The 14,359-nt window shown below is 37.1% G+C and overlaps 1 protein-coding gene across 3 annotated transcripts in view; it reads right to left on the bottom strand.

The window, feature by feature from the left end:
- OXSR1 (oxidative stress responsive kinase 1) overlaps positions 1-14,359 on the bottom strand; it is an 87,397-nt gene that overhangs the window by 52,316 nt on the left and 20,722 nt on the right. For 2 of the 3 annotated variants that reach the window (XM_086365931.1, XM_086365930.1), the window contains exons 3-4: positions 11,321-11,429; positions 3,060-3,201 (exon numbers count right to left, since the gene is read on the bottom strand). In XM_086365931.1, the coding sequence (XP_086222057.1) occupies positions 3,060-3,201; positions 11,321-11,429 (251 nt within the window). Of the gene's footprint in view, positions 1-3,059; positions 3,202-8,626; positions 8,764-11,320; positions 11,430-14,359 lie in introns of all 3 variants that reach the window. The other variant, XM_086365932.1, reaches the window with a different exon arrangement.

Genomic DNA, 14,359 nt, shown 5'->3' with positions numbered 1-14,359 from the left:
AAACCAGTTCTTAATTTCATTGATCTTTTCAATTGTCTTTTTAGTCTGTTACTTCATATATTTTCACTCTTGATGTTTTTATTTAATTTCCTTCTAATTGTGGGCTTAGTCTGTTCTTTTTGTAGTTCCTTAAAAGTAGGTGATTTTAAAGATATATATCTCTATATATATTAGGTATATATATATATCTTGTGTTCTTCCACTCTTTCTGCCTTCTTTGATTTTAATTGAGCATTTTACGTAATTCTATTTTTCTCTCCTCTCTTAGCATATTCTTTTTTTCCTTTTTTTGTGGTTTCCCTAGAGTCTGCTCTACACATTTACAATGAATTCAAGTCCACTTTCACATAGTACTATACCACCTCCCTGAGTTTTCTTTTAATCTCATATATCCTGGAATGGGTATTACAGTCTTGCAACCAGAACTGTCAACAAGTACAGATCAAAAAAAAAAAAAAAAAAAGCTCTAAGCCTGCTCTTTGTGGCCAAAGAGGCACCAAACCTAGCAGGGACCTCATCCCTGATTACACAGCTGGACTACAGAGTCTCAGGCTGACCAATCAAGCCAGAACCAGAGGTGCCAATGAAGACCAGACAGGAAACTTCACTCACTGTCCAATCTACATCTAGTGTAGATAGGTCCATGCTGCCTATACCAGCATCACTGACAGGCCCAGCCAATACCTCCCATTCTTCCAGCCAGCAGCTGAGACTGACCCAGGTCTGGTACCTTTAGCTCCTCTACACAGTGGCAATAGATGACCCAGACCCAGTGTCTCCCAAGTCACCCAGTAGCAAAAGGTGACCTAGAAAATGTGCCTTTCAAGTCCACAGGCAGTACCAGAGAATGAACAGGAGCCCAACTAGCATCAGGTGGCAGGCTACAAGATGAGCCCAAGGAAGTGTTCACAGACTCACAGGCACAACCACTATCTCCCACCTTCCACCTAGCAGCACCAGACCTGGGCAAGTGCACTCTACTCCCATGGGTAGCATCAGCAGGAATCGAGAAGAGAGCCTCAGCAGTGCTACAAAAACAGAACAAACCAGACCACCACTGCGAGGGCCTCAAAATCAGGGAAATTTGCCTGTTAAAATATATTACTTCAATATATATTAATTATCTCAATAGGATCAAAAGTCTTCTAACATAATATCCAAAATATCCATGATACAATTTTAAGAAATTATTCAACATACCAAGAACCAGAAAAAATTAATAAGAAAAGACATCTAAGGGACTTTTCCGATGGTTCAATGGTTAAGACTCTGTGCTCCGAATGCAGGGGGCACAGGTTCAATCTCTGGCGGGGAACTAAGCCCCTGCATGCCATGTGGCATGGCCAAAAAGAAACAGGAACAGAAAGACTGATATCAACATGAAGAAGAATTAGATGTTGGAACTATTTGACAAGAATTTTAAACCAGCCATCATAAAAATGCTTCTAACATGCAATTTGAAATTCTCAAATGAAAAACAGAAAATCTCAGCAAAAAAAATTAAAAATGTAAAAAGAACCAAATAAAAATTATTTAACTGAAAACCTACAGTAACAGAAATAAAAGCTCCAGGAATGGGTTCCAGAGTAGAATGGAGAGGACAGAGGATAGAATCAGCAAACTTCAAAGCAAATCAAGAACATTTACTCAATTTGAACACAGAAAAAAATAGGTTGAAAACTGAGCCAGAAGGATTATGGTTCAACAACAAAAGACCTAACATTTCCACCATTAGAGTCCCAGAAAAAAAGGAAGGAAAATAGCTTACAAAGGTATTCAAAGACATAATGGCTGAAAACTTCCCAAAATTGGTGAGACAAAAACCTAGATTGAATAAATTTGGGAACCCCAAACTGGATAGACCTAAAGAAATCCACACTAAGACACATCATAATTAAACTTCTGAAAACCAAAGATAAAGAAAACAGTTGCTTTTTTTTTTTTTTTTTTGCTATGCTGTGCAGCATCAGGGGATCTTAGCTCCCAGACTAGATATTGAATCTGTGCCTTCTGCATTGAGAGGACAGTCCTAAACCACTGAACCACCAGGAAGTCCCACAAAGAAACAATCTTGAAAATAGCCAGAGAAAAGCAACATATTTGTACCAATTCACATAACAGATTTCTTATCTGCAACCATGATGGCCAGAATTAAGTAACATATCTTTCAAGTGCTGAAAGAAAAGAAATGTAAACTACAAACTCTTATATCCAGGGAAACTATCCTTAATAAATGATGGGGAAATAAATATATCTTCAAATGAAGGAAAACCAAATCCAGGGACTAAATAAATTTGTACTAACAGAATCTGCCACCATTTGTACAGATATCAATTCTTGTTATCCATACACAGGGGCTGAATAGATATAAAGAGCCAGAAATACTTGAGCTATGAAATGCTATATGGCTCTTCAAATGTTATTTTATTAAAAAAAAAAAAAAGTTTAATTTTAAAAGCTATTTTACAAAAGCTTTTAATAATTTCAGAAAATACTCAAGATATAAAACAAATTATAAAGGAATATTCCAAACTATTATCAGTTGATTAAGGCAACTAACTCCTGGTAGGAAATTAGGAATTTATTTTTGAGTTTCCAATTTGACTAGAGCATTTGTTATTTTTTAAATGTTTAATGGCACCCCACTCCAGTACTCTTGCCTGGAAAATCCCATGGATGGAGGAGCCTAGAAGGCTGTAGTCCATGGGGTTGCTGAGGGTTGGACACGACTGAGCGACTTCACTTTCACTTTTCACTTTCATGCACTGGAGAAGGAAATGGCAACCCACTCCAGTGTTCTTGCCTGGAGAGTCCCAGGGTCGGGGAGACTGGTGGGCTGCCGTCTATGGAGTCGCACAGAGTCGGACACGACTGAAGCGACTTAGCAGCAGCTGTGTAACCACAGTGTATTGGAACTAATAATATAATACCAAGAGCCCTGCTAACCCTGAGAGATTATGGGTAACTGTGCCAAAGAACAAGGAATAGCCTCAATGAAATGAAACAGCATAACTACTGCTGCACTTATCCAAAAGAGAGGAGTGCTACCTTTTACATACCTGTGAATTTGTCCATTTTTATGCAGGTATTCCAAACCCTCCAGCACTTCTTTGAGTATTGTAGCGATGGTAGCTTCATCCAGGACCCCATTTTTATGTTCCCCCTTTGCCACAATGTGCTTAATAATATCTAGAACAGAACCTGAAAAGAGAATAAAATGTTTTCAGTAATTTTTTAACTCATTCAATATAAATTCAGAGCCATTTAAAAATCAAAACACATGTAAATCTTCTCATAAACTTAGCTGTGTAGGAAAGGAAGGAAAAAATAGCAATATAAGGAAATATAAAAGTTTAAAATTAATAATATATTAATTCTACTCTAAAACCGAAAGCAACCTGCTAATATCCAAACAGAAGTGTTACACCAGCATCTTCTTTGGACATCTAATGAGTATTTGAAAAAGGTAATAGAGGATTTTTAAAATCACCTCTGAAGAATCCCTAGGTAAACCATATTGGTCAATAACACTTTAGCAAAAGATGTAACAAACCAATTTAGGTTTCTAACATCAGATTAGAGTATGCAACATTGTTTAAATAAAGATATAAAACACAACTGAAATTCAGGTCAAATATCACATGTGTATGCAAACTAATTTAAAGGTTAAAATTATATTTCAGGTTAATAAGTAATAGAAATAAAACAGGTAAGACAAAGAAAAATATGCAAGGAATAAAAGTAGCAGTTCTCTTTAAATAACAGCCTAGATGTATTATCAATCTCATTCTTCCCAGGATGGGAAATAATACTCCTACTAAAAATCAGAAGGAGGGAAAACACACCAATATAATAATTAAGGGCTTCCCTGGTGGATCAGCTGGTAAAGAATCTGCGGGCAATGTGGGAGACCTGGGTTCGATCCCTGGGTTGAGAAGATTCCCTGGGGGAAGGCATGGCAACCCACTCCAGTATTCTTGCCTGGAAGATCCCCATGGACAGAGGAGTGTGGCAGGCTATAGTCCGTAGGGTTGCAAAGAGTCAGACATAACTGAACAACTAAGCACATAATAATTAGAATCACAGAATGTTATCTACCATAAAAAAAAAAGGCTTGCTAGAGATCAGTAGGATTTCTGGCGGTAAAATAGCCCATAAGATCAAAGAACCAAAACAAAATAATCTCCAATATTAAAAATTGTGCCAAGGAGTCTGGAATATAACATAAAGTACACTGAAAACACTGAAATGTCCATTTCTTGGCAAATGTTTCTGTTGAAAACTTGCCCTGGTGGGTGTTTTTTATTGCACACACTTAAAAAGAAAAAAATATATTTCCAATAGAGGGAAAGAAATGGTCTAGATGGAATCCTTGAAAACATGAGAGAACTGAACACATTTACTTCAGCTCCCACTTGAAATCCACCAACTTGATAAGCCTGACAAAAAGGGCATAAATCCAGAATAAAAAAGAAAAGAAGAAGATAACAAAAGAGATACATCATTAATTTTCTGAAAGACAGAAAGCAGACAAAGTAACTTTGAGTATGCAGGGGGAAAAATTGGAAACTTCAGTGCCTGCAGAGGAGGTGTATCAGTCAGGAAAACGTAGATCCCTTCCCTTGAGTCCCAGAAAGGCTCAGAACACAAACACCTTAGACCACGCATAAGGATGTGAAGGGTTACTGATGGAAAGGTTTGAACACAGGAAAACTGGTTGAAAACGCATATAAAGCAGAATAAGATTCCCAGATCCCACCCTCCCCATCCTGGAAAGCAAGGCAACTACCACACCCCACCTCTAGCAGGAGAAAGGCTGTTTGTTCTCTGTAGACAAATAATGGGAGACTTCAGATTCTTGGTAACTTTTTAAAGATTTTCTCCCTCTTTATTTCTGGGATTCATAAGACTATGATCCACAAAGAGGGGAACTAAGGAACAAGTTTTGTTCTGTTTAGTTTAACCAATCACACATTGACCCCCAGAGCAAAGTAACTATACCAACTGGCCAGGTATTTCATTCTTCTGAGAAATCCAGGCCACATTAAGAACTGTTCAGTAAGAAAACATATATATAAATGCCAACTGAGTTAAATGTCTGTAAAGAATATCTACAATAAGGAATGCAAAGGGGAAAACTCCTACTAGGAATTAAAATCACAATTTTTTCATTCAATAGTTAAGTCATATTATATGAGATCTAGAACTAGGTGCCACAGAGTATGTCCAGATCCACAGAGCATGACTGCTGACTTTCAGGGACATTCTAGTCTGGGAGATCAAAAAAAGGGGCAACAAAGACCCTAGGGCACATTAAAGCTACCAGGTATGCATTTTAAATGAGCCTGAAGCAGGAACTCCTTTCGAAAATCTTAGATTTCTATTAATTTCACATCACCCAGTGATTAATAGGGAAATTAAAGCAACACACATCCCCAGATTATGCCCAGAATGGATATACCCAAACAAGGGTATATAAAAAGCCCCTTCTTCCCTGGGATAAGTTGTCTTATCAGTTTTAGTCTCCCAACAATATGATTTTTATAGGTGAAGAGATGGTCATGCCACTAAGATCTACAACCTTAACTGACAAATATTGGTCCTGGAAGGTTCCCCCTTCTTTCCCAAATGATTTCCTCAGCATCTTCCAGCATCTTCCACAATGCCTATAATCCCCCCTCTTGAAATATAGAAATTATATACAATTCTTTATATAAACTAAGAGAAAGACGAAGGTAAAATATGCTAAGCAAAAGAAAACTATCACTGGATGATTCAAATTAAGATTTAAAGAAAAGGAACAAGGAAGGAAGCCTGTATCAGCATATAAAATACTATGTCCTTGGGTATAATCTGCAAAAAGTGTTCTATAGGGATAATTTGTTTTCAAACTTTAATACATTAAGAAATTACTTAGCAAACTAGCTAAAAATGCTGATTCCCAGATCTTATAGATTGCCATTCAAGAGATCTGAGGTAGGGCCCAAGAACTTGCACTTTAACAACCTATATTGTCCACTGAAACCCAAGAATTTTTTAAAGTGAATGCAAGTAAATCAAATAATGGAAAACAAGAGGGATTTGGTACAAATTTTTTAATAAAGCAAAAAATTAAAGTGTAGATCATCTACTCCCCAAACTATCTCACGTCTGCCTTCATAGTCTATGGCATGGAACATTTTAAAAAACAGTGAAAAACTTTTACTGTCCAAGAAAATCATTACTAAACATTAAAATGATATTGAAAAAGTGGTGAAGCAGTTGCTGGTTCAAGACATTTGTTAAATCTGACTATTATAGCTCAATCAAATTAATCACTCAGTCAACATGTTTATGTCCTCAGTTTATTTTTATGAAAAAACACTCTGAGTCCATTTTAGTTACCAGTATTTTTACCAAGTTTTAATCAATCTTTAGCCACTGGGTGCTGCTTATGTCTTCCTAAGCCATATAAGTTTTAAAAGGAGCCAAAATTTGCTTGCTCTGAGTATTTCATTTCAAATCAGCAGACATACCCTCATTGTTGCTTGACCATCCAAAATTTGTCACTCACAATACCACGCATTTTTTACCTGGGTCATGCTCAAGGTCAAAGAAGTCCCATACTTTTTCCTCTCTCAGAAGATGACAAAGATGAGAGCATCCTTAAATCACAAAGTAATTCACTAAGACAGTGAATTTAAATTAGATTTCTGCATTTCTATAGTTCCTCCCTTTAAAACCTACAGATTCTTCTTTATCTTTTCCTTTCAGAAGATTTCTTAATTACTTTAATTTCTAAAAATCTTATATTGCAGTTTGGTGCTAATAAATGGTAGAAATGGTAATAATGGTAGAAATAGCTAATAAATGGTAGAAATAAATGGTAGAAATAGCTATTTAGCTCAACAGCTATTTAGATAGAAAGTGGTTCTAATTTCTAAAGATTAACCTTCTATACTAATAAATTTCAACATTCAACATAAGTTCCAATTATTTAATTAACAAAAGATAAGAATATCATAGTTATAAGAAAGCATTATAAAGTAATTGTAATAGGCACATTTCAACTTATTTTAAGCATGATGTCCTTCTGGTCCATGGGCTTAAGAGTGCCAGTTGCAGTTCATTTTACAATTTAATTAGATTATTAAATTCTACATCAGTACAATGCTGCTAAATCAAAAATATGCGTTTTAAAGGAAAAATTAGTATGAAAGGAAAAGTTATATGAAAGAATGTGGCCTATACATATTTGTGTTAACTCTGGCTATTTATATTTATAAATTATTCAGATGGACCCCCTGCTTCTCAGTGGTCCCCATCTCTCACTCTCTCTGCTCTAGCTGTGATTTCCTTATCAGATCCCAAGACATACCACTCTCCTCCATCTTGCCTGCACTCACCCCCAGTACAGTGCTCCCTCTCTCTGGGTCTTTCTCCCATTTTCCCTTGACATCACCTCACATCCATGTCACCTGGCTAGTTGTTACCTACTCTTCGAGGCTCCTGAAGAACATCAGCTCCTGAAGGCGGTCTCCGTCCCATCACAGCCATTCTCCCTCAGTAGTTAGGTTCTCCTGATACTCGTTCCCACGATACCTGATACCTCCTCATGGCACTTGACACACTTATAATTATTAAACTGCAACTTCTTCTTGTTAGTTAGACCCATAAGAGCAAGGAACTGACTGATTGATTCACCAATGTATTGGTAATCAATAAGTATTTGATGAAAGGCATTTTAACTGAGCTATCTTGACAGTTCCCTCCTATTCAAAAAAAGTTTTTTTGCTGTGCTTAGTTCTATTTTTTGTTTTCTACATATTGCTTAATGTATCTCTTCAGTTTAAATGTGTTCACTTTAAAACTACAAAAGAGGAGGGTTCAGGATGGGGAACACATGTATACCGGTGGCAGATTCATTTTGATATTTGGCAAAACTAATACAATTATGTAAAGTTTAAAAATAAAATAAAATTAAAAAAAAAAAAAAGAAATAATAGGTAGTAAAAAATTTTAAAAACAGAAAATATGTGATATAGTATTATTAAAGTATTATATGTATTAAAGTATTATAGTATTATTAAAAAAATAAAAAATAAAACTACAGAAGACTACACTTTCCTAAAAAAGATGCAAAATTTTTAATATTTTAAAAGTAAACATTTAGATATAAGATTATGTTGACTCATAAAATTAAAAGTAATTTTTAAAAGAATTAATGCTTGCAACATATTTGAAAATTATTGCCCAGGAAATCTGCTGAGTGCTATGCTGGAAAAACTGGGCACCATCCCAGGAAACTTAAGACCTGGAAGAACAGAAAGGTACATTTCAAAAACATCCCACTCAGCTACATATACCATATCCTGCCTTGTGATCAGGACATATACTCACTGAGAGAGGAATGGGAATTCTTTAAAAAAAAAAAAAAAAAAAAAATTTTTTGTTTAAGGCATTCTGCTTATAAGTAGCAGAAAGGATGGACTGGCATACAGCTATGGATGAGAGAATCAAGCAGACAATTTATTCCTATTTCATCAGAGGACTTTTTAGCAAGACATTGAAAACTCTGTATTACACATTTTGCAAATTACATATAAAGAAAATTATGCTATAGGTGATCAATAACGAACAGTATTACCTAATATTCCCATATCTGTCCATACTGAAAGAACCATGCTTGACCACCATCTTGAAAGGTGGTTGGTGTTAGCAAGGCTTCCAACCATCATATGAACAGGGCCTTTAACAAAGCAATCCAGTTTCTCCAGTGTGTCACTAATGGGATTGAAACAAAAAGGTGATTCTGGCTACACTGAAAAGCATCAAATAACAAGGGATCATTATTATTAATGACTAAAATTTCTTGTGCACCTACTACATGTCAGCACAGTGGTGGATGCTTTACAAAGTCATCTCACTTACTCCTCCCCAGTACCCTGAAATGCAGGAAAGGCATCCCCATTTAACAGATAAGTAAATAGGTTTAAAGAGTTCAAAGAGTTTGCCTAGGGACATAACCGCTAAGCAGAAAATCTAGAATTTAATTCTAAAGCCTACAGACTTTTCTTTAAAGCTTCCCTGGGGAAGTAAGGTGTTCGATGAGTAATGGTATTAAAATAACAAACATGGATTCTCTTTCCTGTAATCCTACACTACAATCGAAAATGGAAAATAATGCTCCCATGTTAAATATATATGCAAACAAGCAGCAAAGTGATGGGAAAGTTGGGCAGCTCCATCACTCACTTGTCCTATCTTGCCACATCATTCAAATCCATGTTGTAGCAAAATGTCTAATTTATTATATGGCATGGACTTCTGGGCAACCATAACAAAATCTTCAATCTATACATACTAAGGGTCCACTGTTTGCAATTAGCAATACTTACATTTTATTCTAAGGACTAAAGCAGAAATAATTGTATACACAATAGTGCAGGATACAGTAATTATGTTAATATAGGGGACCAAAATTTTCTGTGTAAGAGAAAAGAGATTCGAGTATAATTTTTAAAGTTTTAAAGGTCTGCAATGTTAAATCTGAATTGGAATTACTAATGTCAAATTATGATTTGTTTTAATATGCTATATTTCCAAGCTCTTCCAAACAGAATCAAGGACAAAATAGTAGCAGTACTCAGATATCCAAGTTATGCTTTCTGAATACATTCCCCATAAAAAGGTTCAGGGCTTCTTAGAATATTGGCTGATTCTGCAAAAGGCAACATAAATGTGAACCATTTATACTGAACCAAAAATCAAGGTTATCAAAGATCGATGGATCATGTCAAAAGGACACCACAGTATGTTTGAAGAGACTTCCACTAACAAAATTTTGGATAACCTGAGCATCGAAAAAAAAAAAAAAGAGTGTAACTGATTGAAAGGCACTGAATATATGAAAAAAATCCTTGAGTTTATATAGTAATACTTCACAAAAGAAAGCATCACTCAGTGGGAAAAAAGAAAAAAAAGTCACTGGCAGTGATTATTAAACTAATTCTTTACTGTGAAAATTGGTCCTTAAAAAAACACATTTATCCTGTCTAAAGTGTCTGCCGACTGAGCGACTTCACTTTCACTTTTCACTTTCATGCATTGGAGAAGGAAATGACAACCCACTCCAGTGTTCTTGCCTGGAGAATCCCAGGGACGGCGGAGTTGGTGGGCTGCTGTCTATGGGGTCCCACAGAGTCGGACACGACTGAAGCGACTTAGCAGCAGCAGCAGCAGCAAAGCGTCTGCCCACAATGCAGAAGACCCAGGTTCAATCCCTGGGTTGGGAAGATCCCCTGGAGAAGGAAATGGCAACCCACTCCAGTATTCTTGCCTGGAAAAATCCCAGGAACAGAGGACCCTGGTAGACTACAGTCCATGGGGCCACAAAGAGTCAGACACGACACAACTGAGCGACTTCACCTTCTTTCAGTAGGAATTACAGTATAGAGTAATCAAAAAGTCCCAGTTAATAAAGGAAAGTTCCTTTACAGCGAAGAATGCCACTTTATAAATGTTAATAAAAAAAAAAAGAAAAAATTACCATTCTGCAACCTCTGACAAAATAATTGATTCAAACAAGGATTGTTAATGGATATTAAAAACATTAGATCAAAGACTTGGGGAACTGGATACTCACAGTGCCAAAGTATCATCCCAAAGACTACCTGCTAGCTGCAAAGGGAAATAAAGCCAACTTTTCCATGGAGAGGCCTGGCTGTCATAATTTTCAGCAATCAAAATCAACATCACTATTAAAGATACAACCAGATAGCAAATACTACTTCTTGACGTGATGCAATGTGAAGTACACAGCACCACCTACAAAATACTCTGTCTAAATAACCCTTTGGGTCTAATTTTTAATCTGTATACTGGAGTGGGTTGCCATTTTCTTCTCCAGGAGATCTTCCCAACCCAGGGATTGAAGCCGGGTCTCCTGCCTTGTAGGCAGACACTTTACCATCTGAGCCACCAGGGAAGTCCTTGTAGGAAACAGAGGAATATAAATCAAGTTAAACATCACCAGGAAGAAATAACCAGATAAATCTAGAATGTGGAACATCCTACAAGATAGACCCTTCAAACCAGACCTTTCATAAGTTTGTGAAATGGAAGAGAGGAAGTAGGAGGGAACCATCCTAGATTGAGAGAAATTGAAGAAGCATGACAACCAAATGCAACATGTGACTTGTCTCACCTTGTACACTAGTATTGTTAGATACTGTAATCTCAGTATCTCCTCAAATGCATGTCCATGAAAACCAAACCAAAGAAAACATCTGTATTTACTTTCCAAACCATGAAAGTTGGCATTTCATTGTACTCTACTCACCTCCACTTAACAGCTTCATGACGAGCCACAGCTCATCTTTTACCACAAAAGATGTGTAGTAAGACACAATATTAGGGTGATGGCACTGACTCATGGCTTGGATTTCTTTCTACAAAGAAGAGAAAACATGGTGATTCGTTATATGCAAGCCTAAAACAACATTAGAATTTACTGAATCCAGATTTGGGAATTCCAAAGACTATGTCACAACCTTTTTAGGATTTTCATGGTTCTGATCTCTTCAAGAATGGTTAAACCAAAAAACCACTTGGTTTCCCTCAGTCCATTCTGATTCCTACTCCTTTCACTCATTAAACAGTGATCTCTGAAACCAGAGACGTACTATTTATCACACCTTGGCACAGTACCACAGAGGCCTCCACTGGGACACATTTTGTACTTCAGGGTGTCCCTGCAGAAATCTTGGGAAATCAGGTTTTACAGTCACAGAGGATAATTACTAATAAACAGAGAGTGGTTTTTTGTTTGGCGCTTTTTTTCCCCAAAATTGTTTCACCTCATTTTTGTGAAATGATTAACAGTTCTCACTTTAAAGAGGTCATAAACTAAACCAAAAGTAGAAACCTGAGCCCAAAGTCTAAGCTTACACTATTCTCAGTTAATGAATTTAAATTAGATTTGGTGTGATAAGATGCCTTATAGAAGTCTTGTGGTCATGGCCCTGCTTATCTTTCCATTATTCCCACTGCCTTCACTGAAACTACCCTCAACACACCCCAGTCCTACCATAGTAACTTCAAGTGAGCCATGCTGCTTCTAATTACGCACATTTAACCCTATTGCTGCCTCAGCCTAAAGTATACTTTCCTCATTTTCATCCAGCTAAAAACACCAAATCACCCTGCCAATCTCAGCCAAAATACCACTTCCACCCAGCTTCCCAGGTTTAGTGACATGTCCCTTCTCTTGGCTTCTAAGCTCTGTGCACATCTCCTCACATTATAGCACATATGTATGGACAGAAAATTGGATGCTTATTTGCCTGTCTTCCCCTGTGGAACTGAGAACGTCAACCAAGCAAGTACTTAAAAGTGGATTCCTACACATGGTGGCAATTATCATACCATACTGTAGTTGCCTGTTTATTTTTCTGCATCCCTCACAAAACTGTAAGCTCAATGAGAGATTAGACTCTGTATTACTAGCACTTATCATTGTGCGTGGCACACAGTCTACCCTCAATAAATATTTGCTGAATGAATGAAATCCTACAGCACTTTATACAGCTTTTTACTTATTGATGTAAATAAGCCTACACCCTTGGTATTTGTTCAGTAAGATCAACTGGGTAAAAGTTGCTCCAAATTCCTGATTCATAAGAAGTGTTCAACGAAAGGGATTCCTTCTCTTCTCATCTTCTCTACGCGAATGTAAGTTCTTTTATGGCAAGGACTTTGTTGTGTGCATTTTTGCTACCCACTAAGTTACTAGCACAGTCTTCTGTACTAAAAGCTAAGTAAATATGAAGGATAAGGAAGAGGAACTAAAGTAATAAACACCTGCCTATTGGCACAGTTATAGAGGACTTGAATAGATAAGATATGTACACATAGGAGGGAATGTACAGGACAGCATATACATGCCAAACGAGGTAAATGTTACAAGAATTCCAGAGGAAAGAACAGTTAAAGCAAGAAGTCTTCATAGAGTGGGTGGGAACTACGTTTGTGTTTTACAAGATGTGGGATATTATAGCAGTATAAGGTGCAAAGCACATAAAATTACAGAAAAAAAGAAAAGGATGAAATATGCAAGACAAATTTTAGACACAGGAGTAAACCTGTCTAAACACAGGTCATGCTTTCAACAGAAATTTACCAAGTGCCCACCTTATGCCAGGTGCAGGACTAGTATAATGATGAACCTTCATGAAACTTACGGTCTGGTGAAGAAGTCAGACAAATACTAATTTACAATACATATGAATAAAGTCTGATAGAAGAAGTACTAAATACTATATGATTTCACTGAAGAGGTGAATCATCCAAAATTAGGACTGACAATCAGGGAAACCTTCCTATAAAAAATTTTACTACACTGACATTACAATCCTGTTGCGTGCTTAAGCGCTCAGTCGTGTCCAGTTCTTTGCGACCCCATGGACCATAGCCCACCAGGCTCCTCTGTCCATGGGATTTCCCAGGGAAGAACACTTGAGTGGTTGCCATTTCCTACTCCAGGGGATCTTCTCAACTCAGGGATGGAACCCACCTCTTCTGCACTGAAGGAGGACTCTTTACCACTGAGCCACAGGAAAGGCCAACATTAAAATAGGAAAAATAAATGTTTTTATGGGTTTTCATTGTTGAATTACCTGGGACCGTATCATAAGTCCCAGGTAATTATAACTGTGTTCAAGAATTTAGGATTCAACACATACCCCAATGTTTACTGTACCACTATTTATAATAGCCAGGACATGGAAGCAACCAAGATGTACACTGACAGATGAATAAAGAAATTGTGGTAGGCCTTCCCTGGTGGTCCAGTGGTTAAGAACCTGCCTTCCAATGCAGGAGACATGGGTTCGATCCCTGGTCAGAGAACTAAGATGCCATATGCCACAGGGTAATTAAGCCTGCATGCTGCAACAAAGATCCCACGTGCCTCATTCTGACTCAAATTTCCCAGCAGCTTCCTCAACACTCGTAAGTGCTTCCACTCCTAGTCATGAAAATGCTTTCCTGACAGTCCTATATGTCTGCTAGTACCAGATCTTTGTCTGGAATTTTTAGTGCTCCACCTCAGGCTTTCTAAAGCCATGTTTTAATGACCATTGTTCACTCCTTTTTAAAACACCTTCATCTTGATTTCTATTCTTTGCCCTCTGGCTTTCTTTTCCCTTTTTTTAAAATTTATTTATTTCTTAATTGAAGGTAATTGCTTTACAGAATTTTGTTGCTTTCTGTCAAATATCAACAAGAATCAGCCATAGGTATATGTATGTCCCCTCCCTCTTGAACCTCCCTCCCGTTCCACCCCTCTAGATTGTCACAGAGCCTGTTTGACTTCCCCGAG

The sequence above is a fragment of the Bos grunniens genome, chromosome 22 (genome assembly GCF_055505025.1).
Source record: "Bos grunniens cultivar Pamir isolate PY7600 chromosome 22, Bosgru_T2T1.0, whole genome shotgun sequence".
In the NCBI taxonomy this organism is placed as follows: Eukaryota; Metazoa; Chordata; class Mammalia; order Artiodactyla; family Bovidae; genus Bos; species Bos grunniens.
Note: the sequence above shows the minus strand (reverse complement) of the source record. Positions and strands in the feature narration are given on the sequence as shown.